This window comes from Myxine glutinosa, chromosome 1 (assembly GCF_964187855.1).
Source record: "Myxine glutinosa chromosome 1, kmMyxGlut1.1, whole genome shotgun sequence".
NCBI classification, from domain to species: Eukaryota; Metazoa; Chordata; class Myxini; order Myxiniformes; family Myxinidae; genus Myxine; species Myxine glutinosa.
Window position 1 is genome coordinate 418,392,438 of NC_136261.1, and position 26,609 is coordinate 418,419,046.

Consider the following 26,609-nt stretch of genomic DNA (forward strand, 5'->3'; position numbering starts at 1 on the left):
ACACGAAACCAAAAAGGACGCGGACACGAAACCAAAAAGGACGCAGACACGAAACCAAAAAGGACGCGGACACGAAACCAAAAAGGACGTGGACACGAAACCAAAAAGGACGCGGACACGAAACCAAAAAGGACGCGGACACGAAACCAAAAAGGACGCGGACACGAAACCAAAAAGGACGCGGACACGAAACCAAAAAGGACGCAGACATGAAACCAAAAAGGGCGCGGACATGAAACCAAAAAGGGTGCTGACACGAAACCAAAAAGGGCGCGGACACGAAACCAAAAAGGACACGGATCGATTCGATCCGATCACGGGGATCTTCGTCACAGTTACAGTTGAAGGCTTAGAAGATCACCCGGAGGTTTTCGTCGTTATTGAATCCTTCCTGTGGACGCAATTCATTCTTCTTCTTCCTCCTCGGAATCACCGATCTCCACCATTTGGTCGTTGATGGCTCATTGGCCAATTGGCGTCAGATAAATACATGAAGCCACATATCGGCCATTTTACCACTCCCGTTCGCGGCGCATGAGAATAATTACATGTAGTTCAGTTGTTTTTCAATCGTCGACTTGGCACGAAGTTTGGAGTTACACCGAACCCCTTATATTGACGTAGTAGTGAACGAGAAAATATCAGAACTCTTTCCAGGATGCAGCGCCCTTCGGAGTGCCACTCGCCTCTCACGCCGTCCCGCCCCTCCCCTTCCAGGCCTGCCACGCCCCGTCCAGCCTCGTCCCGTCCCACCCCGCCCCATCCCACCCCATCCAGTCCCGTCCCGCCCCGTTCCGCCCCGCCCCGTCCCGCTCCTCCTCGATTGTAATCCTCGATCCGACTGTTCTTGGAAACACTGAAACCGAAATCCTGGTAGATCTACGAGACGACACTAACACCACATTTTTATTTCTTTTTTCTCCTTTACGACACCAGATAGGGGGAAAGTCTGTGAAAATGACGGGTGCACAAATAAACAACACGGAGGATTACTATAAATATAGTTATGGATTATGTCCGATGGATTATTTGCAATAAATAATACATTAATGCAGTGCTGGAAATGAGAGTTTCCCTGCGAAGGATTAGAGGTGAGGAAAGAGATTTGTTTAAACATCGCATGTTCAATAGAGAGCATTGTGACATCAGCATGTCCTTCCCCCTCCCCCTCTGCCCAACAGTACAAAGACATCTTTGGAATTACCCCTAACCTCCACTCCACTAACAGGAGCGCAAGGTGGTCTACAGCATCCCCCCCCCCCTACCCCAAAAGAATGGGAAGGCGATCTTTAGCATCCCCTCACCCTCCACCCACCCGCTCCCATCCTCCACCCCAAGAGTAGGGAAAGGCAATCTCTAGCATCCCCCCCCCCCACCCCACCCCTCCTCCCCCACCACAAGAAATGAGGAAGGCGATCTCTAGCATCCTCTCCACCCCCACCCCAAAAGTAGGGGAAGGCGATCTCTAGCATCCCCTCCCCCATCCCCCATCCCCCACCCCCCGCCCGAAGCGGAGGGTAAGGCAATCTCTAGCATCCCCACCCTCCCCCACCATAAGAGGTGTGTAAGGAAATCTCTAGCATTCCCCCCCCCCCCCGTCCTAAGAGGAGTGTAAGGCAAACTCTAGCATGCCCCCCCCCACCCTCCCTAAGAGGAGTGTAAGGCAATCTCTAGCATCTCCCCCACCCCCACCCTAAGAGGAGTGTAAGGCAATCTCTAGCATCTCCCCCACGCAACACTAGGAGGGTAAGGCGATCCCCAGCATCTCCCCCACCCTCCCCCACCCCACGAGAAGAGTGAGGCAATCTCGAGCATCCCCTGCCCCACCCTAAGAGGAGGGTAAGGCGACCTCGAGCATCTCCCGCCCCAAGAGGAGGGTAAGGCGATCTCCAGCATCTCCCCCACCCTCCCCCACCCCACGAGAAGGGTGAGGCAATCTCGAGCATCCCCTGCCCCCACCCTAAGAGGAGGGTAAGGCGACCTCGAGCATCTCCCACCCCAAGAGGAGGGTAAGACGATGTCAAGCATCTCCCCCCCCCCCCCACCCTAATTTTTTAAAATGATTAAATTTATAATTTAATTTTTAAATAAATTTAATTTTAATTAAAATCATAATTTTTTTAAAATATCGGCTTTCAAGCTAATATGGCTGCTGCACCACATGACATACGTAGTATGACCTGAAAAATGTCCACTCTGTATATGTATGGGTCGGGGATCACGTTTGTGAAGTTTTGTGTTGATCGGACAAGGTTCGTTTTTCTATCAAAGATGGCTGCCAAACCACATGACCTACAATGTTATCATTTTCAAACTATATGCAACATTGGTGTTAGATGATGTTTGTAAAATTTTGCATTGATAGGGTAAGTAGTTTCAGATATAATTATTTAATATTTTCTTTCAATCCAATATGGCTGCCAAACCATGTGACCAATGATGTCGAAAATGTAATATTTCAATTCAAATGGGTCATAGATCATGTGCATGTAATTTCATATTTTTAGGACAAGGAATTCGATTAATGGTCCAAGCGGAGTCCAGGTTATCATATCCCAGAATGAGCACATTCCCTTAGGAGAGATAAAATACCTTCTTTGGTACAATCTCTGAACAGGTATTTTTGATTATTAAAAACATGGAGTTCTTGCACTGAAGGTAATTTCATTTGAAGGTAAAATCATCTCTCCAGGACAATTAAACATTCATAATAATCGATACAGGGATTCGGTTTTGTTTACGCGTTTCACAATTACTCGCAATTAATTTTTGGAGAACACAAATTACTCCCACACCGTGAAACACCTGGACGGCAGTTTATACCTGGGTCAGGATTCGAACCCGGACATGTTCAAGATCGTCGGTAAAGAAGGATAATTTTAGCCATGAGGGTATATGTCCAGATGAAGTACAGGACATTGAAGGAGCTGTGCTCCTACGCGAGTTAAAAGGATTGGTTACAGTGGATTTGTTCTGTAATTTGTTCAGTATGCCGGTGATAGCTCACCTGCTCTTCACGAAGAACACCTTGGGATCTTTAACGTTCACCAACTAATGTCGGAAGACGGGATCCCCGTTTAATGTTCATCCGAGGGACGGTACGCGCATTGATGGATCATCTTACCTGTGATACACCGTGATGAGCCCCATACCGCGCATTGATGGATCATCCTACCTGTGAAACACCAGGATGAGCCCCATACCGCGCATTGATGGATCATCCTACCTGTGAAACACCGGGGTGAGCCCCATGCCGCACATTGATGGATCATCCTACCTGTGAAACACAGGGATGAGCCCCATACCGCGCATTGATGGATCATCCCACCTGTGAAACACCGGGGTGAGCCCCATGCCGCGCATTGATGGATCATCCTACCTGTGAAACACCGTGATAAGCCCCATACCGTGCATTGATGGATCACCTTACCTGTGAAACACCATGATGAGCCCCATATCACGCATTGATGGATCATCCTACCAGTGAAGCACCAGGATGAGCCCCATACCTCACATTTATGGATCATCCTACCTGTGAAACACCGGGATGAGCCCCATACCGCGCATTGATGGATCATCCTACCTGTGAAACACCATGATGAGCCCCATACCGCGCATTGATGGATCATCCTGCCTGTGAAACACCGGGGTGAGCCCCATACCACGCATTGATGGATCATCCTACCTGTGAAACACCGTGATGAGCCCCATACCGTACATTGATGGATCATCCTGCCTGTGAAACACCGGGGTGAGCCCCATACCATGCATTGATGGATCATCCTACCTGTGAAACACTGGGATGAGCCCCATACCTCGCATTGATGGATCATCCTCCTTGTGAAGCACCAGGATGAGCCCCATACCTCGCATTGATGGATCATCCTACCTGTGAAACACCGGGATGAGCCCCATACCGTGCATTGATGGATCATCCTACCTGTGAAACACCATGATGAGACCCATGCCACGCATTGATGGATCATCCTACCTGTGAAACACCGTGATGAGCCCCTACCGCGCATTGATGGATCATCCTCCCTGTGAAACACCGTGATGAGCCCCTACTGCGCATTGATGGATCATCCTGCCTGTGAAACACCATGATGAGCCCACACCACACATTGATGGATCATCCTGCCTGTGAAACACCGGGGTGAGCCCCACACCGCGCATTGATGTATCATCCTGCCTGTGAAACACCATGGTGAGCCCCATACCGCGCATTTATGGATCATCCTACCTGTGAAACACCGGGATGAGCCCCATACCTCGCATTGATGGATCATCCTCCCTGTGAAGCACCGGGATGAGCCCCATACCATGCATTGATGGATCATCCTACCTGTGAAACACCGTGATGAGCCCCCTACCATGCATTGATGGATCATCCTACCAGTGAAACACCTGGGTGAGCCCCCTACTGTGCATTGATTGATCATCCTACCTGTGAAACACCATGATGAGCCCCATACCGTGCATTGATGGATCATCCTACCTGTGAAACACTGGGATGAGCCCCATACCTCGCATTGATGGATCATCCTCCCTGTGAAGCACCGGGATGAGCCCCATACCTCGCATTGATGGATCATCCTACCTGTGAAACACTGGGATGAGCCCCATACCACGCATTGACGGATCATCCTACCGGTGAAACACCGTGATGAGCCCCCTGCCGCGCATTGATGGATCATCCTACCTGTGAAACACCATAATGAGCCCCCTGCCACGCATTGATGGATCATCCTACCTGTGAAATACCCTTGTTTTCAATTCCACTGCACATTGTTCCCTATTGTGATGTCACAAAGCACGTTTCGTACATGTTTTATCGCAGGTTTTTCACTCACGATACAAACGTAACACCTGGGTAGATTCGTCATACAAGTTGTAATATCAACATTAAATGGCGTAGACGTGTAAAATAAAAAGAAGTGAATTAGTGAATGTTTAACATGAAGGTGTTTACCTGTTCTTTGTTTAAATACCCAGGTATAGCGAGATCGAAGTCCCCACTACCAAAAATTGTTGGGTCAAGTTTCCCCCAATTGGGGAAATTCGAGGATGAACCCCAACCTGCCCCTCCCGGAGTGCAATGTTGCCCTGAGGGCAGCACCTGTATGATCACGGTTTACCGCCCGCCAGGTGAATATGAATTGTTAATCACAATACTTGATGTGACGCCTTCTCTGGAATTTGCATTCACCTGACGACGCTAAATTAACTTAGTGACGTCACTGCACTGGTTATTAAATGATGATTTTATCGCTGTGTATTGATTGGATGAAAGAGATTTCCACAAAGATTAAGATTAAAACCTCCGTGGGAAACAATGAGAACGTGACGTTCGGGTTTGAACCCTTCATCGGACCAAAAGATATAGTAACACCCACAAGGTCACCTGGCCATGTTTCCAACGATGTGATTCGCGATACCTGATGAACGTTTTGTTTATTCCATCCAGAGTTCCACATTCTACCTGTGATCCAATCCAAACCCACTCTCACCTTCACGATTAACGCCGGTGTAGGAGGATAGAATCACTCCCCAGGATTATAACACTCCCCCTATATATTTTGTGATTTAAACAATATTTATTGCATGGTAATGACATACAACCATGACAAAGTTAATGAATATGAACATAAAATGATAAATGAATTGATAAACAGGGCAGAATGATGTCCTTTGGAAGCGTCGCTCCCTAAAAATAATAATATAATGTCTAATAATATCTAAATAATCTAATGTCTAATCAAAATAAAGTCTAATCTAATAGATTTAAGCTATGTTAAATGACTGTCTTAACTCAACACTTACAATATTTATTGCATTTCCGTACTGTAAACGTCCTAATGTTTTAGTGCTCATTCCCTTCAAATGTATTCCATTGACATGTTTGCACTGTACATTTGTGGAAATAAATATTGTTTAAATCATTTCGATAAGAATCCAAGAATCGAACTAAGTATATTGTCAAGAGCATATACTGTATAGTGTTCCCATGGGTGTACAAAAGAAATCATACTCATTGTACTGTTATTGAATCGAATGAATGCATTTTAAATGAGGTTATAAACCTTCTTGTGTCGCCATTTATATTGATGAATTTAAGTTATTTCCATGCATCAATGTGAGTGGTTTGATGGAATAAACTTTGACTTGACTGTACTTTGACTATACAATGGACAGATCATGAATACATGATATTCATCTTCAATGCAGACACCATCATTGATGTACTGAGATTTAATCCTTAATTCGATTGAGTATGATCCAAGGTCGACTGGTCCACTTTTGCTACAAGTTAATTAGGATGTTTTGACAAGACAGTTTGCCGATCACTTTCTACTAATTGTCAATGATAACGTGAATTGCATGCTTCAAATATCTTTTTGGAAATACAGTGGAACCTTGACTTACGAGTTTAATTCGTTCCGTGACCGAGCTCGTAACTCAAATTGCTCGTATCTCAAATCAAATTTCCCCATTGAAATGCATTGAAATGCTATTAATCCGTTCCAGCCCGCCAAAAACCACACCAATTTTTTATAAAATATACAGTATATATAAAAATATCTCGCGCTTTATATTTCACCTGTATGCAGCATACAAGTTGGCAGGATGGCCTGGACTGGAGGTACGCACACTTGACTCTAAAGTCTAAACTGTCCAGCCTGGGTTTGAATCCCGACCCAGCTATAACCTGTCATGGGTGAATCACAGACAGGGTGATTCATCAATGTGTGTACCGCTAAACTGGGCGCCCCGTTTGCGTCCCATTAGTTGTTGGATGTTAAGGATCTCACCGTGTTTTCCACAAAGAGAAGGCGAGCTATCGCCGGCACTCTGGACAAGTTGTGGCCTGGCATGGCATGAACATGAAAACATGAACATGAACATGAAATGTTCGACATGAACATGAAATTTTCCGAAATAACCAAAATGCGAAAACTAAAATGCATCGCTATACGACAGAGATACGTACTGTACTTGAACGGCAAGATAACCACGTGACCAGAACCTACCTGGCGGCGTAAACTCGAAATAACCAAAACGCGAAAACTAAAATGCATCGCTATATGACAGAGATACGTACTGTACTTGAACGGCAAGATAACCACGTGACCAGAACCCACCTGGCGGCGTGAACTCGAAATAACCAAAATGCGAAAACAAAAACGCAGCGCTATACGACAGAGATACGTACTGTACTTGAACGGCAAGATAACCACGTGACCAGAACCCACCTGGCGGCGTGAACTCGAAATAACCAAAATGCGAAAAAAAAAATGCAGCGCTATACGACAGAGATACGTACTTGAACGGCAAGATAACCACGTGACCGGGTGGCGAAAGCTCGTAACTCGGATCTCGGCTCGCATCTCAAAGCAATAAACTGCCGGAGCGACGGCTCGTATCTCGAAAAACTCGTAAGTTGGGGCACTCGTAAGTCAAGGTTCCACTGTACATTGTTGCGGATCCGGAGTACGGCACTCCCCAAGCAGGGACTCCTTCACCACTCGCTGGTCTTTCGTGTCTGCCGTCTTCTCCCGTATGACTCATCTGCTGCCTCACGACTCATCTCTCGAAGCAGTCCCCCGCGAGCGCTTATATCTGCCGCTCGCGGATCAAGCCGCCGGCTTTTAGGAGACACCCACCGGGGAGCTCGCCTCGGCCCTGATTGGCTCGTGAGGGCTCATTGGTCCGCCCATTGATGAGACGTTGACGGGGTGACGCCTCATTCCCGACGCTTGGAGGACTCCACCCCCTTCTTCTCCAGCTTGACCGCATGCGTAATGGCGTCTTGGGGATAGGAAACCACCCGCACTGACGTGGAAGAGATGATTGGGGCCTATTCTTATTTTATTAATGCAACGTACATTCAACTATTGGGAACAGATCCTTACCTGAAACACATACTGATGAGATAACTATAGAGAAGGTCCTATGGTGTCCTACGTGTTGTACATGGCCTATCTATGGGTGCGATCTTTAACATTTGGAAAATGGGAATATTTACAGGGGATTATTTATCATGGATTATTACAAATATTTACAAAGTGGAGGGTTCTCAAAACCGCAAATCAGCACCCTCATTTCCTCCAGGGCGGTCCCGGCCCGAAATAACTTTAACTTAGTGTGACACAGGTGTAGTAACCCTCTACTATTAACTTCACCCTCTAGTGCGACATTTTTAACAGTTAAGTATGTCCCGCCTGCTACGTTGCATCCGATCTAACAGATTCACGCCCACAGAATAACCGAATTACGGAATTAATTTTCAAACTTCACATTGATGTTGGGGAGCATGTTATTTACAAAGACACTACTTGGTATTTACAAAGCGAACCCAGGACCTGTATTTTGGGAAACAAAAGAAGTTGTTTTTGAGAAGAGGAAAGGCATGCACTGCACTGCACCGATACCACCAGCACCAATTAACAAAAAGCACTAAAGCACCAAAAGCACCATCATGCACAAAAAAGAGCACCATCCAGTGCACAGTCATACATTTCAACAAAAAATAAGCAATGGTGTCTTCTTTCTTCTCGGCTCTGCTGGGCCGATGGTCTTGGCTGCTGGGCCGATGTTCTTGGATCTTGTCACTTGCTGCCCGTTGCTTGCGGCCTATTTGGAAATAAAACAAAAAGGGCACAAAACGCATCCACTTTTTTTAAATTATGGCCAGCAGGGGCCAACTAGGGTGGCCCACCTGCATGGCATAGGTGCCACCTTCCCCGTGGCCCACAAGCAAGATGCCGGCAGCACTGACTGGCCCCAGCAGAGGTGCCAGGCCCCAAAATGTGGGGTCCATATGTGTGTGGTGCTCGGCCACAGAAATCTGGTCCACATGGTGGTGCTAGGCTGCAAGACGTGCGGTCCATAAGTTGGTGTACCAGTCCAGGCAGGCAGGCAGCGGAAGTGCGGTCACACAACTGCGATTACCTGCGCACTCCCCCCGGGCCCAAAATAACAAGCCATGAGTGGGGAAGGAAGGACAAAGCAAAGCAGCGGGGGCAGGGCGCAAGGGTAAACATCATACAAGGTAATGCAAGGTGAAGTGTGCAGAAGAGCGAGCCAAGAAAGCACGTCCCTACCGTACGTCACCCCCCCTGTCACCTACTCTACCCTTGCTCTTACCCCGTATTTACAAATTCTACAAATTCGTCTCTACGTCCTGCCTTCCCCATATCTCCCCTAATCCAAATTCGTCATCAATCCCAATTCCTCATTACTCCCTCCTAAGCCAAATTTACCATCAATCCCTCCCAAGAAGGAAGGGATGGAATCACAACAATGTTACACTTACGTCATGATGCGTCTTACATCCAAACATTTGCAAAAAACGGTGGTGTGGAATCCTGTCACCTTGGTGAGTGGATGCAGATGGTGCGAAGAGATTTCCAACCCTAACTACCTTCTAAATGACTTTAACACACTTTACACTACACGGGGTCTTTCCCTGCAAAACCAATGGCCACTTTACTCTATGTGTTTCTAAGAACCGAACTCCCATTGAACATACTGTGGTGCTCACCAATTTGGGGTCTCACTCCCCCGATTCTACACCCTGTGCCCTCGCACAATTTCAGGGCTGGGTCATGTGGCGCTCCCAGCAGGTCCACTCACCTGCACACCTCCGCCACTGTAGTTGCCCCCCGAGCTTACCTGCTCCTCACCCTAACCTACCTAACTGTGGAAGGCCCTCTGGCTCTCTCCCCATCTATGCCCCCTCTGGCATCGGGCTACCCGGGTCCGTCCCTGGATCCACGGGCCCCACTGAACTCTAACCTGGCTCCCAGAGCCTACCTGTGGCCTCACCTGGCCGACAGACTAACAGTGGCGGAGTGCCCATTTAACCATACACACACTAACAGGCCACACACCCAGCCAATTCCATTTTGCCCCTGCACCAATCACACACTTCTTTCCACTACCCACACCACAGATGCCAATATCCAACCACAATTTACCTATACCCTCTACCTACTCTTAAACTACCCTCCCCGGGTATTCGTGAAGGGGGTGCATCTTTCCCCCATCCACTCCTTCGCACCATGCACTCCACTCCACTTATTCCACCACTCTCACTCCACACCATCCATTCCAGACCATTCATCCCATACAACCATTCTCCATTCACCTGTACTTCACTTGCACACCTTGTGCTTTCACACCTGGTGCCACCTGCATCCTCCTCTCCTCCAGGACCATTCACTCAATACAATGCACAGTCACCCACATTCACAATGCTCTGCTCATCCACGTTCACACACACACCTCATTCACGAGCATTGCCTCACAATTCCTCATTTCATGTGCACCCTACGGCTCAGACACGCAGCATCATCTGATCTAACTATTTTTCCCGATAAGACTCGTGCTCCCCATCTTCCCTTATACTAAGCACTCCCACATCGTTATCAACCAACTACCCTACTCTACATCCCCTCTACAGGTATGATGTCGCTACTTAAATCTACAGTTACCTATGGTCATTTTTCGAGATCCCTAATCATTATCCTAACCCTCCCGGGCTAGTTTTCACAGTCATACCCCATAACCTATTGCTCATGTGCCTGGGTGATGTGAGGGATGGTAAGATTACCATCCCTCGGCATCACTATCACCATCACTATCACTACTACTGCTCTTAGTCCACTACTCTTAGCCTCTCGGTGCGTCATTACATTTTTTCAACTCGGCTTTGAAAAGCTGAGCCATGTACACTGGTGGTCTGTCTCCTGTGGTTGGGTCCGTCCAGCATCGATTCTGGGGAGGAGGCATATTCGGCCCGAGGTTCCACGGTCCATCGTGGCGCAAAGCCTTGCGGTCTCCGGCCCGATGACCCAACCTCACCTGGCGGGAACACCGCCCCCGCCAGGGGGTGAAGGTCCGACCTGGCTGAACTCCCCCGGAATCACGCCGCTCGCCGCTACGACGCGGCCCCGACCATACAGGCCGGAGCCCGGCCTGAATCGTGCACGACGCTCCCTGCAGGAGCGACGCGACTACGTTCCCGGCCGGTCCCCGCCGAAAACAAAGAACACCGCGCACCGAGAGCTCGCGTCGGCTATACGTCGGCCTAAACACTGCCCTGGTCAACTTCGATGCCTTGCTCGCAAACTCACATCTACACGCGGCTCTTTTCATACTCACAAAATGCGGCACTCTAACTCCTCTCGTACATCCCACGCATTCTACTCACGCACATTCTCGCGCATCCATTCCACCATTCGCACACTCTGTTACCACACACACCTCTGCGACACACCTTTCTTCCACGCACTCCTTGCATGAGCTCACCCTCGTTACGTACTCCGTAACCACCCCGGGTGTGCGCTCCTGCACACGCGCCACAACCAACTCAGGTGTGTTTTCGTCCTCACTCGCCACAACCAACTAACTCTCTGTATCGCAATCACTCCCACACCAATACTCTGTCGTGCATTCATTCTCACTTTCACACTCGTGCTCCAGCACCCTCTTCTTCCTCACAGGCCCGCCATTCCTACTCACACCACGCACCACGGACCTTCCACAAACGCCCGGGTGCTGTCTGGATCCCAACCGCGCGAGGATTCTTTTTGCGCCAAACACGTTCCTGCAAAATCTCCCCGCACAATATACAGCCTGACTCACCTGGGTGCTTCTTCCTCCTCGCTCCAACACCACCTGCAAATCTTCATTGGGGTTAAGCACGGCATCAGGATGCGAGCACAGACTTTGTACATTTTCCATCCCTTCCTTCCGCAAGTGCTTTTCTACATCCGTCTCTTCCGCCCCAATTTCCACTATTAATTCTTTTTCTTTAATTTATTTTCCCTCGACGACTGCTGACGCTAATAAAATTTTCTCTACTGCGGTCGCCGGCTTCCCCATACCCCGGGTCATGATTTCTATACCCGTCCACGTGACCATGCCTTGCTCAGCTTCGCTTTTTCCATGCTCCTCTAGCCGCGTTACCTCGTTGCGTACCCAGGTGACCTCTTCGCTCAATCTGCGGTCTCTCTCCCTCTCAACTTCCCTCGTCTCATACCGGGCTTGCCCCCTCGCTAGTCCCTCATTTACTTCCCGGGCTTGGCTTCCCAATTCCCCAATTTGACTTCCCATATCATTTCTTAATTCACCAATTTGACTTCCCAATTCATTTCTTAATTCACCAATTGGACCTCCCAATTGCTCCCTCATTCTATGTTCCATTCCCTCACTATTGGTCCTCATTTATACCATTTTCCTGTCTAATCCCTCAATTTGGTTTCCCATATTACTTAACCCGTCTTTCAATCCCATTTGTATGGTTGCCTGCAGCTGCGCCACGAGGGCCTGCATGTCCATCCCTCCCACTTGTGCCGTGGGCGCGGCCCTCGTCACCATGTGTGAGGTGCCGCCATTTTGTGTGCCTGCAACCCCTGCTACCGCACCTTCTTCAACCTCCCCATCTCTCTCCCATCTCCTCCCTGGGGTCCTGGGTCGACTCTACCTCCTCATTCTCCCCTACCGGCACCCGATCACCTTGATCATCCATGGCACGATTTTAATTTGGGATGTTTTAATAAAAATTTTGGCCGTTTGTAATTTTGACCAAATTTTCAGATGTTGTAAAAATTTGGTTCAGGCCTCAAATCCCACTCCTGACACCAATTGTTGCGGATATGGAGTACGGCACTCTCCTTACCAAGGGGGGGGGGGGTAATCCCCTTGTCTTTTACACTGGCCGATCCCCCAGTCCTGGAACTATCACGCTCCTCCGCGGTCGAGATTGGCCAGGGTGATTGGTCAATGGAAGTCCCAAATACTTTTGCCAATCCCTCTGCAGAGCAGGGAGATAAGTCCTGCTCGAACCACGGACAAGATGGAAATTGCCAAGCGGTTTAGCAATCCGTGGTTCGAGCCGTTAGCAAAAGACTAACACGATTCAAAGCGGTCGGCCAAATCGTGCCACATATATCAATTGGGAAAACACGAAAGCGATCGGATGAGAAGAAACCAAGGGGTGAAGAAGAACAAATATGATTTATTACACAATACTCAAGAGGAAGCGAAAGGGTAAGAATGTACAGAAGAAGGAAACAAAAGACAGAGGGCAAGCTTATACACTCTTAATTAACATGCCCAGGACAATACAAACGGACTTACACGAAAGGATGGAATGGCAGGGATTGATGGAAGGAAGAGAAGGGTCTGGGCAGATGGTAGGTAGGCATCGATGGTAGGCGGCGAGGTCCGGCTCTGACCCCGCGCTCCGGTCCACGCTCCGGGTGTTCACTCGTACCGCAGCAACGAACGGCCGGCAGCTTTGCGTGGCGTTGAACGCGAGCGGACAATTATATTGCTGGGGGAGACTGGGATATGGTGTACGTAATAAATTGACCCATAGCCTTCGGCCAGTTGTGCGCCTCAAATACTTCGTGACCACAGCAAGCAGGGACTCCTTCACCACTCTCTGGTGTTTCGCGTCTGCCGTCATCTCCCGTATGACTCATCTGCTGCATCATGACTCATCTGCTGCCTCACGACTCATCTCTCAAAGCAGTCCCCCGCGAGCGCTTATATTTGCCGCTCGCGGATCAAGCCGCCAGCTTTTAGGACACACCCACCGGGGAGCTCACCTCGGCCCTGATTGGCTCGTGAGGGCTCATTGGTCCGCCCCTTGATGAGACGTTGACGGGGCCATGCCTCATTCCCGACGCTTGGAGGACTCCACCCCCTTCTTCTCCAGCTTGACCGCGTGCGTAATGGCGTCTTGGGGATAGGAAACTACCCGCACTGAAGTGGAAGAGATGATTGGGGCCTATTCTTATTTTATTAATGCAACGTAGATTCAACGATTGGGAACAGATTCTTACCTGAAACACATACTAATGAGATAACTGTAGAGAAGGTCCTATGGTGTCCTACGTGTTGTACATGGCCTATCTATGGGTGCGATCTTTAACATTTGGAAAATGCGAATATTTACAGGGGATTATTTATCATGGATTATTACAAATATTTACAAAGTGGAGGGTTCTCAAAACCGCAACAATATATTGTTTAAATCAAATGAAATCATAATGGAAATTTAATTATATGTATAAACTTTTGAATAATATGTGCAGTTAATAGAATGTCACATGTCAAAGTCCTCCCTTCTCCTGTTATCAAGCCTTCCGTTTCCTAATCACGTGCCCTTTTGTGTTTTTTAACGAATAAAACAAAAATTTTGAACATGGTCAAGCGTAGTTGTTTTCATTCGAAATTGCCTTTTAATTACAAACCATGATCATTGGCGAAGTTGGTGTTCTTTCCATTCTTTCTGGGGGATTGACTTTATCCTAAATAGGAGTGCTTTGATCACGGAGGGAGTTTGTTGATCCTGACAGGGGGAGTGATTCCGTCCGAGAACAATTACACTCTAGACTCTAGAGTGTGCCAGTCCGAGGATTAGCTCACTATGGAGTGATTTTATCCGAGGACAGAATCACTCTAGAGTGAGATTTTAGGGGAGTGAGAGAATCCTGCTACACCTGTGCTCCATTCCAGGTAAACACAAAGGGTTTCATCGACCTGGACGGACTTTCTTCACTCAAACATCCCAATCAATCACATGTATGAAGAAGAAGAATCCGTATTGTATCGTGAGGAGAATGAAGACCGAGATTTTAAGTTCATTTCGCATTAAATAAGATATACAATGAACTTATTAAATTATATAAACTTTATTATAATATTGAAGCGTGGTGCTACGCATGCAACTTGTTTGCCAAAAAGGTAAGCCACAACGCGTAGGATCAAAAGAGTCTTCATTGTAAAGCTCAAACTGTAGCACTGACTCGCTCGGGGCTGCGAGCCCCGTGTATATCCCGAGGCCACGCCTACCCCTCGGGCGTGGCCGACACCCCATTGGTGCGTGGAATGATGTCACCACGCCAGCGAGCCATCGTGTCCACCACACGCGCCCCCCCCCCCCCCGAATTCCCGCGCACCTGAAGGGTCAGTTTGCGGGGCAAACGGATGACCCGGCCGAAGCGCCCTCTGGCGGCTGGCGGCGTTTGGGATAGCGGGATGCCATCTGGGATGCCTCTGGCGGCATCTGGGATGGGTGCAGGACAGGGGGGTGGTGTGCCGGCGGGGCTGGGCGGTGCCGGGGGTCCGCCCGCCGGGGGGCGGCCCCGAGGCAGGCGCCGAGCTGCTTGCGGGGGGTGGTCCACGTCGAGCTGGGCCGGCTTGAGACGGTCCACGGAAACGCGGTCAGGAGTACTGCCGATGTCCAGGGTGAAATGCTTCGCCCCGGTCTCCAGCACGCGGAAGGGCCCATCACACGGGGGTCGCAGCGGTGTCCAGTGGGTGTCGTGGTGGACGAAAACGTACTCCACCATACGAAGCTCTGGGGCGAAGTGCGTTGGCAGGCGCCCGTGGTGCGCCATCGGCACCGGGGCGAACCTCCGGGTGGTCTCCTGCAGGGCAGAGCGCTGCTGCGCCGTGGACCATGGTGCCGTGGAGTCGGGGAGGAACTCGCCCGGCACCCGCAGCGGTTGTCCGAAGACCAACTCCACCACGGATGCGCGCAGGTCGTCCTTAGGCGCCGTCCTGAGGCCCAGCAGGACCCAGGGGAGCCTGTCGACCCAGCCGCCGTCGCGGAGGGTGGCCCGGAGCGCGGCTTTCAAGGAACGATGGAAGTGCTCGCACAGGCCGTTGGCCTGGGGGTGGTAGGCCGTGGTGCGGTGCAGCTGGATGCCGAGCCCCTGCGCTACCGCCCCCCAGAGCTCCGAGGTGAACTGGGGGCCACGGTCGGACGAGATGTCCGAGGGGGCGCCAAACCAGCAACCCAGGTGGCGATGAACGCCTGCGCGACATCCGCGGCCGTCGTCGCCGCCAAAGGCACGGCCTCTGGCCACCGGGTGGTGCGGTCCACCATGGTGAGGACATGGGTGAAACCCCGCGAGGGGGGCAGAGGTCCCACCAAGTCCATGTGAACGTGGTCGAACCGACGTTCGGGCACAGTAAACGGGGCCAACTGGGCCTGGGTGTGGCGGTGGACCTTCGCGCGCTGGCACGTGAGGCACATCCTGGCCCAATCGCGGACGGCCTTCCGGAGGCCATGCCAAACGAACTTGTCAGGGACCAGCCTCTGGGGGGCATTCGTGCCCAGTGGGACAGGCCGTGGATGGCGTCAAAAAACCGGCGCTGCCAGCCGGTGGGCACGATGGGGCGAGGCCGGCTGAGGGAGACGTCACACAAGAGGGCCGTGCCCGAGCCGTCGATCGGCACCTCCGTGACGCGGAGGCCCATGACGGCGGTCCACAAGGCCTGGACGTCGGGGTCGGCGGTCTGGTCCGCCGCCATCCGGGCATAGTCGATCCCGAGGTGGACCGCGTGGGCGACGGCCCGGGAAAGGCAATCCGCCACCGGGTTGTCCTTCCCCGCGACGTGCCGGATGTCCGTTGTGTACTCGGACACGGCCGAGAGGTGACAATGCTGCCGGACCGACCACGGCTCGGCGACCTTGGCCATCGGGAAGACCAGGGGCTTGTGGTCGACGAAGGCCATGAACGAACGGCCCTCGAGCAGAGGGCGGAAATGCCGGACCGCCAGGTGAAGCCCGAGGAGCTCGCGGTCGAAGGTACTGTACCGCCGTTCGTGCAGGCGGAGCTACTGGCTAAAAAACGCCAGCGTCTGCCAAGCTCCCTTCACCCATTGCTCGTGCACCGCGGCGACCGCGTAGTCTGACGCGTCTGTGGTGAGGGCGATCGGTGCATCGGGCGCCGGGTGCGCGAGCATGGTGGTGTTAGCCAAGGCGAGCTTCGCGCCCGCGAATGCCGCATCCATCGCCTCGGTCCAAGCAACGTCGCCTTTGCCCAGCTTCCCCTGGAGGGCCTCGTGCAGGGGGCGCAGGAGCTGGGCGACGCGGGGCAGGAAACGATGGTAAAGGTTCACCATGCCCAGGAACTCCTGGAGCCCTTTGATCGTGCGGGGGCACGGAAACCACCTGACCACCTCCACCTTGGCCGGTAAGGGGATGGCCCCGTGCCTGGTGACGCGGTGCCCCAAAAAGTCGATTTCGGCGACGCCGAACCGGCACTTGGCGGGGTTGATGATCAGGCCATGCCGGCCCAGGCGTTCGAAGAGCGTGCGGAGATGGCGGAGGTGCACCTCACGGGACGCGCTTGTGATGAGGATGTCATCCAGGTAGACGTAAACGAAGTCCATGTCGCGCAAGACGCTGTCCATCAGCCGTCGGAATGCCTGAGCCGCATTCTTCAACCCGAAGGGCATCCGCAGAAACTCGAAGAGGCCGAATGGTGTGATTACGGCCATCTTCGGTATGTCCTCCAGCCTGATGGGGACCTGGTGGTATCCGCGGATGAGGTCCACCTTGGAGAAGAGGGACATTTTCGCCAACCGGGCGGAAAAGTCTTGGATGTGAGGGACTGGGTAGCGGTCGGGGGTGGTAGCATCGTTGAGGCGGCGGTAGTCTCCGCACAGCCGCCATCCCCCGCCGGGCTTCGTCACGATGTGCAGCGGCGATGCCCAAGCACTCTTGGAGTGCCGTACGATGCCCAGCCGCTCCAGCGTAGCGAACCCCGCTTTCGCCACCGCGAGCTTCATCGGCTCGAGGTGGCGTGCCGGGGCGTAGACCAGTGGCCCGATGGTGGGGATGTGATGCTCCACCCCGTGCTTGACGGCCACCGCCGAGAAGGTGGGCCGCGTGAGGGCCGGGAAACTGGCGAGGAGGCAGGTAAAGTCATCCGCTGCTGGAAGCGTACAAACCAAACTCGCCGGGATGGAACCGTTTAGCAAGCCGCTTGTTGAGCCGCTCGGTGAGCCGCTCAGTGAGCCGATCAACGAGCTGCTCAGCGAACAAGCGAGCGAGCTAAATGTTTCGGCCTGGACGAGCCGTCTGTGCTTCACGTCCACCAACAACCCATTTGCACATAGGAAGTCCGCACCGAGCAATGCCATGGGCATGCTGGCGGTTACGAATGACCATTGAAAGTGCTGCCTTCCGAACCGCAGGGAGAGGCAGTGCTTCCCGAATGTGCGTATGGGTGTACCGTTGGCTGCAAGCAACGCGGGGCCCCAGCCCGCAGTTCGCTTGTCGGACATGTGGGCTGGGATGACGCTTACCTGCGCTCCTGTATCGCAGAGGAAACGGCACCCAGACAAGGTGTCCGTGATGAATAAGAGGCTGCCAGAATTGCCAACGCTCAGGGCCGCTACCGAGCGTCGGCTCGGTCATTTCCCGACATGCCAAATGAGCACGGCGGGCAACACCTCTTAGCCTTCTGGCCGAACCTGGCATGGAAACGGTACCAGGCTTGCGGCGGGAGCGGCGGAGGCTGTGGCTTTCACCGCTGCAGTGGTGGTGGGTGGGGCATGGCAGCATCCACGAGGTGTGCATCCGCATCAGCCTCGGGATCCATGAGGTGTGCAGCCGCATCAGCCTCGGGATCCACGACGGCCGCACCGAAGCTCGCCCGCATGTCACAAGCCGCGAAAAACTTGTCGCCCTCGATGGCTAGAGCGCGGGGTTCCCATATTTTGGAACCGGCGAACGCGAGGTGCACCTGTGCCGGTAGCTGGCGTAGAAAAAGCTCCCGGAATAAAAAATCCGGGGCTTTGTCACCCAGCAACGACAGCATGTAGTCCATCCACACCGATGATCATGTGTCGCCGAGTTTGGGCAGGTCCAGGAGGCGGCCCACCCGTTCGAACTCCGTGAGGCCGAACGTGGCGATGAGGAGACGTTTGAGCGCCTTGTACTTGTGCTCTGCCGGTAGGTGCTGCAGGATGGACACGACTCGGGCGGCTGTGCCGGGCCCGAGGGTGGCGATCACGTTGTAATAACGCGTCTCGTCCATCGTTATTCCTCGAAGCTGGAACTGTGCTTCGGCCTGCACGAACCATACCTCGGCCTGTGCTTCCCAAAACTCAGGGAGCTTTACCATGACCGCGTTGCTGGCCATGGCGCGTTCTGTGGTCAGCGACGGCTGAACCAAACGGGGTCACCAGTGAAGCGCGGTGCTACGCACGCAACTTGTTTGCCAAAAAGGTAAGCCACAAAGCATTGGATCAAAAGAGTCTTTATTGTAAAGCTCAAACTGTAGCACTGACTCGCTCGGGGCTGCGAGCTCCATGTATATCCCGAGGCCACGCCTACCCCTCAGGCGTGGGCGACACCCCATTGGTGTGCGGAATGATGTCACCGCACCAGCGAGCCATCGTGTCCACCACAATATAAACATTAATCAGTAATAACATCGTCATGAACAAGTAAATGATTTGATTGATTTGAACCCAAAATAACCGGATCAGTTCGTGATGAAAGTTTATTTCACTAAATGTACAAAATGAACGGAACCACCATAAACCCCAATAGCGGGTTTAACAGGGTCCGTGAATTTCCCCCTGAACACGTGCCTGACCCGCGAGTCCCCGAAACACGTCAACTCTCCCGCCTCGCAATCCAAGAAGAACCCAAACCGTTCATGATGCGTCGGGAAGGACAGGGAGATGCATTGATAGTTGTGATGTGCAGAGAAATCGTTATTAGATTTATATAAACACCAAGACTCGGGATTCCCTCCCAACCCGCTCTTTCTCCCTATTCTCCCCATGGAGTTTAAACAGATCCCGACGCAGCACAAACGACTCAACCCCACATCGACCTCCCAGTAATGACGACCCGAGGAGAAACAATCACGGGAAACAACTTGTTCATAAACATCAAACCGATCAGGATGTTCCGGGTACTGATTCTCGGTCCTGGTTCGAGTCGCCGTCCTGAGATCCCGGGAGATCTTGATCTGTCGATGTGCAGAGTTTGGGTCCAGACTCGGGCTCCGTCCATCTGCGGACAAGACACGGGGTCGCGGACATTGTTGGACAAACGAACAAAAACAAACACATTTATCTCTTTATCACAAAAAAACTTTTATTACAACAATTGTTTTTATTTATTTATGCACATTGCCGATGTTACCCTCTCCACCCCCTCCCCCCATGCCCCCACGTGATGCTGTGGGAACATTGCCGATGTTACCCTCTCCCTCCCTCCCCCCATGCCCCCACGTGATGCTGTGGGCACATTGCCGATGTTACCCTCTCCCTCCCTCACTCCATGCCCCCACGTGATGCTGTGGGCACATTGCCGATGTTACCCTCTCCCCCCCCCCCCATGCCTCCACGTGATGCTGTGCGCACATTGCCGATGTTACCCTCTCCCTCCCTCACTCCATGCCCCCACGTGATGCTGTGGGCACATTGCCGATGTTACCCTCTCCTCCCCCCATGCCCCCACGTGATGCTGTGGGCACATTGCCGATGTTACCCTCTCCCTCCCCATGCCCCCACGTGATGCCGTGGACACATTACCGATGTTAACCTCTCCCCTTCATAAAGGTGTGTTTGCACCCTGAGTCTGGAGTTTGTAACTTATAAGATGTCGCCGTGGATAAGGAACAATGGCGGACAGACAACGGTGTTTATATGTATCGATGTATCTACTTATGTGGAAGTGATGCGTCGTATAATGAAAGCAGATCGGACAAAAAGGGGAAAATAAAATAGAACAACAAAGGCGAGGCACGGGGGGAGGGGTGCGGGGGGCGGTGGGGGGGCTGCTTCGTTCGTTGATAAACGTACTTTTTATCTCACCTGGAACAAAGTTCAGGTGAGCTTATGCGATGGCGCGTCGTCCGCCTGTAAACACTTGCAGCTTATTCTGCGAAACCGCTGATGAGATTTTGACCAAATTTGGCACAAATTGTATTTGTTGTGTTCTGTCTAAAGTTTGTTCAGGTCAATAAAAAAAAGTCGGGGCCTCAGGGGGCCAAAGTGGATCCACGTTTGACCCCAAAAGAGGTATTTGCGTTTTCCCTGAAACGACAAACACTATTTCGATGAAACTTCCCCACAACCTTCAACACCCGTGACGTACAAATGTTTGTTCAAGGCATTACAAAAGGAGGTATTCTGGGTGGGGGGGAGTGGACCCCAAAATAGGTATGTTTTTCTTTGTTTAAAGTCTCATGATTATGTTAGTTTGATTCTCCCTGCTGCCCTGTCTTCTGGCAACCATTAAAATGGGTTTAAAATACCTTTAGTCAGTGCAGTATACTGGTTATTCTACCAGGTGAGCACCAGGTGTGTTGCCCATATTTTTTACTCTCTAAAATCTAAATGAAGGAACTAAATAAAATAGACTCAATCTGAGGAGGGAGCAGGTGTGTTCCATCCATTACCAAGCTGCTTGGAGAGCGCTCACAAAGCAGCTTAAGCACTCAAGCAAGCTTTATTGTACAGAAACCGATCTGTTCTGACGCAGGGAATAATTGAGTTGAGTGGACAAAATGGGGGAATTACGACCCCAAGCTAAGTGACTTGAACGCAGGCTGACCAAAGATAAGCCAGTTAGTGTAAATTATCTGAAACACACAAACGCAAACACCCAGTTTTCATTCATGTAATCCCATGGAGGTGGAGAAGTACGTATGCAAAGTTTGGGGGTGCTGCGTTTGATGGTTTTGGAGTTATGGAGGAGACGGATGGACACACACACACACACACACACACACACACACACACACACACCTTTTTATTTTAACAGATAGATGATTCCACAATGTTTGTTGATGTAAGATGTTTATGTGAGAGATTGGGAAATAACTCACAAGTTCCTTCAGGATTGTAAATTTTATCGAGCAATGAATTGGGATGAACGAGCAATTTATACCGGATTATGTTTCAGAACGAACCAGGATTTGTCAAGAAAGATCTTGTTCTGATTAGATCGTTGGTGAGAATGGGAGGGAGAGAGAAAGAGGTGGGTGGTGGTAATGGGGAAGAGAGAGGGGATGGAGATGTGGGGAAGAGAGAGAGGAGGATGGGCTTGTGGGGAAGAGAGAGAGGGGGATGGGGTAGTGGGGAAGAGAGAGAGGGGATGGGGTAGTGTGGAAGAGAGAGAGGGGGATGGGGGTAGTTGGGAAGCGAGAGAGGGGCATGGGGTAGTGGGGAAGAGAGAGGGGAGGAGAGAGGGGGATGGGTAATGGGGGAGAGAGAGGGGGATGGGGTTAGTGGGGAAGAGAGAGGGGAGGAGAGAGGGGGATGGGTAGTGGGGAAGAGAGAGGGGGATGGGGGTAGTGGGGAAGAGAGAGGGGAGGAGAGAGGGGGATGGGTAGTGGGGAAGAGAGAGGGGGATGGAGTAGTGCGGGAGAAAGAGGGGGATGTAGGGGGAGAGATAGGCAGAGAGAGAGGGGTGGAGAGAGAGGGAGTGTGTGGGATAGTCGGGGAGAGGGATGGGGAGAGAGAGAGATGAGGAGAGAGGGGGAGGGAAGGAGAGAGGGAGGAGGATGAGAGAGGACGGAGGACAGGATGGGGATTAAGAAAGGCCTTTAATCAGCAAACACAAGTTTGGACTATCCCCTCCTCCTGGTTGGGCATCGTTCAATTAAACAAACTTTGGGTCTTGTGACACTTGACAAGAGGGAAAATCGAGCTGGAAAATAAATAAGTGGAATAGAGTGAAGGAAAATATAAATAGGGAAACAAAACAGAAGAAAAAGGAAAGAATGAAAAGGAGAAAATATGGAATTTTAAATTATCTGTAAATGGAAGGAAGAAGAAGAACCCCCTCCCCATTTCCCTTCACTTGCAAAGTTTTCTCAAGTTGTTCTGATCCAGTTCCACCTTCTCCGGATGCTCCACCGGTCCTTCTGTGGAAATGATTAAAGATTAACAAAAATTACAAGATGTGAAATTCACTTGTTTTTATGTTTATGAAGATTTAAAAAAACTTTTAACCAAAAATCTAAATATAACAAACATGGGGAAAGAGACATGGAATCTCAATTTTGTATTACATAAAATATAATTTTCATCGATTCATGAAGGAAATTTCACAACATTGTTCTTACACTTCCCTCTCATGTAGTAAAATCGAATGATCGCTAATTCGCTTTCTCCACAAGATAGAATGAGTCTTTCGTTCTTCACTGGAATTGAACATCACATGATTCCATGAATAAGTGAATGATTCAAGGTTCACGTGATTGATTCAAGGAGCATGTGAGTGATTCAAGGAACACGTGAATTATGCAAGGTGCATGTGAATGATTTTAGGAACATGTGAATGATTTATGTTGATGTGAGATCGTTCTTGGTGAAATTAATCTGTTCATCGCTCCGTGATAGGTCAGTGCACCTGTGAAAAAATTATAGATTTTAAAATTCCCTTTACCAACTCAGTATTTTTACCTCACCTGGAATTTAGTAAGGTGAGCTTATGCGATCGAGCATTGTCCATAGGTAAGTGAGTGAGGGAGTGAGAGAGTGAGGGAGGGAGTGAGGGAGGGATTGGGTCTGTAAACATTTCAGTCATTATCACTTGAACCAAACACATGATTTTGATGATACTTGGACATGAGTTTCACATCTGATGCCTAATGAAGGTGAATTAATCACATCAAAATCTGCGCTCAATAAGGGGAACTACGGGGGTTTTGACCCCACAAAATAGGTATTTGATCTCTTCTCCGAAACTACACACACAATTTTGAAACACCAGATCACAACCTTCATCACCCATGATGTACCAAAGTTTGTTCACAGCATTAAAAAATATCAGAGTCTGAGAGGGTCTGTGGGGGGTTGAGCGACTGTTGCTCCTGATCCGGGTGAGCTTCAGGACCCGCGGTCCTATTTTTTTTATTTAGTTTCCCTGGATTGACCAAATGGTTGATCGATCCAAAATGGAAATGACTGAATTATTTTGTCCAGCCTTTCATAATGTTCATTGATCAGTTGTTTTTATCATAACAAAGAATAAATTATTTGAAGATGGAAGTGACAACAACTCATTCACCTGACATGTTTCCACGTGACGCATCACTGTGTAATTAGTGTGTGTGTTTTATGTACAACACCTGAAAATATTAACCAAAAGTTTCTTCTTCGTTTGTGATGTTCCGTGAACACTTCACTGAAATTCATTTCAACAACTTTTACACAAAGATTCTTCACTTTTACAAACCTTTACAATTACAGTTCATGAGAAGAATAAAACGATGAATGAATGATCAGTAACGTCGACTTGGATGTTAAATTTTGCACAAACATCAAGTTCATGTCCTGATTCTTCACAATCTCAACTCATGACCTCATTCACCAGTAAAATGTTTGTTTTCTACACAGAATAAGATTTCTCTCCCTCGCGGGCCGGTCCCCCTCCATCCCGGATTACAACTTTGTGGATTTCATGTTATGAATTTTACAATTCTGTTTCTGTTTTCTTCTGAAATTCTGAAAATATGAAATTCTGTTTGTCTTGTATTTCTGGTCCATAATGTTTCTTTATCATAACATAATTAACTAGCAAGGCACCTGGTAGAGCACATACCTCCGCCAGGCTGAACAGTTTATGTTTGTATCCACTGAAAGACCGGATCTGGATCCAGACCTGAACCAAAGTCGAATCGGCTTGTTATTGTCACCCAAACAACTCAATCGCCAAGTTTTGTCATAACTCATTCACAACTTTTTGAAATATCGTGGTATGCAGTATATCGTTTTTGGCCCCAACTCTCAATTATGTGAAATCAGTTTAAAATTCTCTGTTCGAGATCTGGATTCGGATCTTCACCAAATCGTATGAATTCGTCTTTGTCACACACTCAACCTATCCACAAGATTCCGTCCAAGTCCATCCACAACTTTTTGAGATATCCTGCTCACAGAAAAAATAAACAGTCAAACAAACAAGACAGAGACAGACACAGAAACATAGACAAGGGTGAAAATATAACCTCCATCCACCTTCAGAGGCAGAGGGAATACGTGGAATTTAAGAAAGTTATTTCCTGGAAATTTATATTTTGGGAGTAGAACATATTGTTCTGAATTTTGGGTAGTAATATATAGATTCAGGTAGATCTGTACAGGTAGGTGCTCTGATGATCGGGGGTAGGAAGAACCATTTTGATGTACATAAGTCAGGGATTTAGCCTGTTTAGCCTGGATGTCGGATTAAGCTTGTATATTTGTGGTTATACGAGGATGGCCTTGTGCTAATTTTCGTAGGGATTATGCTAATTCCCCTGTGTGTGTGAGACCATGTGATTTATCCATTGTCCCTTATGGCGCTACACCAATAGACACTAGGCAGGCCCATTCGCACCACACATACTAATTGAATTCCCCCCACAATAAAACTCACCGGAAGTGCAGGCAGGAAGCGCCCACGCATTGCGCCAACATGGCGATAAAACATTGTTCAGGCCGGCTGAGGCCATGCCCACCACACGACGGATTAGTCGAGGGGTTTGATGGGGAGATCACATCAATGTAGGGAGGACCAATCGGCATGCAGCTGAAGCCCAGAGGCAAGAAGGAGCCAGCTGATTGGCTAAGGGGAGATTTTTAAAAGGTGAAGAGAAACCGACATTTTTCTCTCTCCCCGCTCTCTCTTGCGTTGGACCCTCTCTTGCTTCGGACTTCTCACGCTTGTGCCTGCTTGACGTTCTGGACCTCGGAGCAAGCGATTGTGTGCTGGCATCGTCTCCTCATTCCCCTGTTTGTTTGGACGTGAGGGGGAAGAGCACGGATGAAGAGCTGGGTTCTCTGTGCGAGTGGCGCGCGTGCAAGGGCGGCTTGCCACTGGAGCATGATGAGGCAGGGGCGAGCGAGACGTCCAGTGAGGCCTTGCATTGCGCGAACAAGGCGGACTGAGGCCTACTTCCCGCCAACGACCGGGCGGTTCCTGCCAATGCACCGGACGAGCCGACGAACCCCGACGAGACCCCGACTGGTTGAGCTAAGCCAGCACACACACACCCTGTTATTTTTATTTATCTGTCCTGTGTTGTGTTTAAGTCTGCTGTGGGGATGTCCCAATTTAGGACTTTATCTATTATCACGCGTTTTATTTTGTATTCCTGGCATTCCGTTGTAAATAAATCCTGATATTATTTTCCCTGTATATTCTAAATCAATTTTTGTGTGAGTTCATTTCCTGCAGGCTTTGAAGAAGACTGCCCGGCGAGATCACGTCGGGTAAAAGGCTTCGTCTTCTTCTTCTTCTTTCTTCCCCCCTCCCCCCCTCCCCCCCCCCCCCCCCCCACCCACCGCATATACAGTGAAATCCGCATTTGCGCATCGCCTTTGGAGTCAAAGCTGGCTTTGGCTCTCCGTGATTTCCCCGGTTTTAACCAAGAGGGAGTCACACAACAATATTTTACTTCCTCATTCACGTCATCACCGATTTTTCCAATCATAATACTTTGATTTCCTGAATCCATGCTGGTATTCCAACCGAAAGGAAAGGATTTAATTAAAACGAGATTATAGGTGGGCCAAAGAGCAAAAGCAAATCAAAATGGCCTCCAAGTCAAGCTGCAGTCGGTATATCCTCCATCACTAAAAGTCATTACTTGAAAAACTTCAGAGTTCATAGAACATGACACTCCACGCAGTGTTTACTTCAATTTTAACAGAATAACAATTTAAAGATCATTTTTAAAATCTGGAAGTTTAGCACGACTACACTGTACTAACACCACTACACTGTACCAACATGACTACACTGTAATAAGACGACGATGCATCACAGTTGAGGAGATGGAGGC

The 26,609-nt window shown here is 50.0% G+C and overlaps 1 protein-coding gene across 8 annotated transcripts in view; it reads right to left on the bottom strand.

The window, feature by feature from the left end:
- Window positions 1-19,057: 19,057 nt before the first annotated feature.
- LOC144888257 (E3 ubiquitin/ISG15 ligase TRIM25-like) overlaps window positions 19,058-26,609 on the bottom strand; it is a 1,054,438-nt gene continuing 1,046,886 nt past the window's right edge. For 6 of the 8 annotated variants that reach the window (XM_078770579.1, XM_078770585.1, XM_078770578.1 and 3 more), the window contains 2 exons: window positions 22,644-22,703; window positions 19,058-19,840 (listed from right to left, as the gene is read on the bottom strand). In XM_078770579.1, coding sequence (XP_078626705.1) covers window positions 19,320-19,840; window positions 22,644-22,703 — 581 coding nt within the window. In that variant the 3' untranslated portion in view covers window positions 19,058-19,319. The remainder of the gene's footprint in view (window positions 19,841-22,643; window positions 22,704-26,609) is intronic. The other 2 variants (XM_078770583.1, XM_078770582.1) reach the window with 1 other exon arrangement.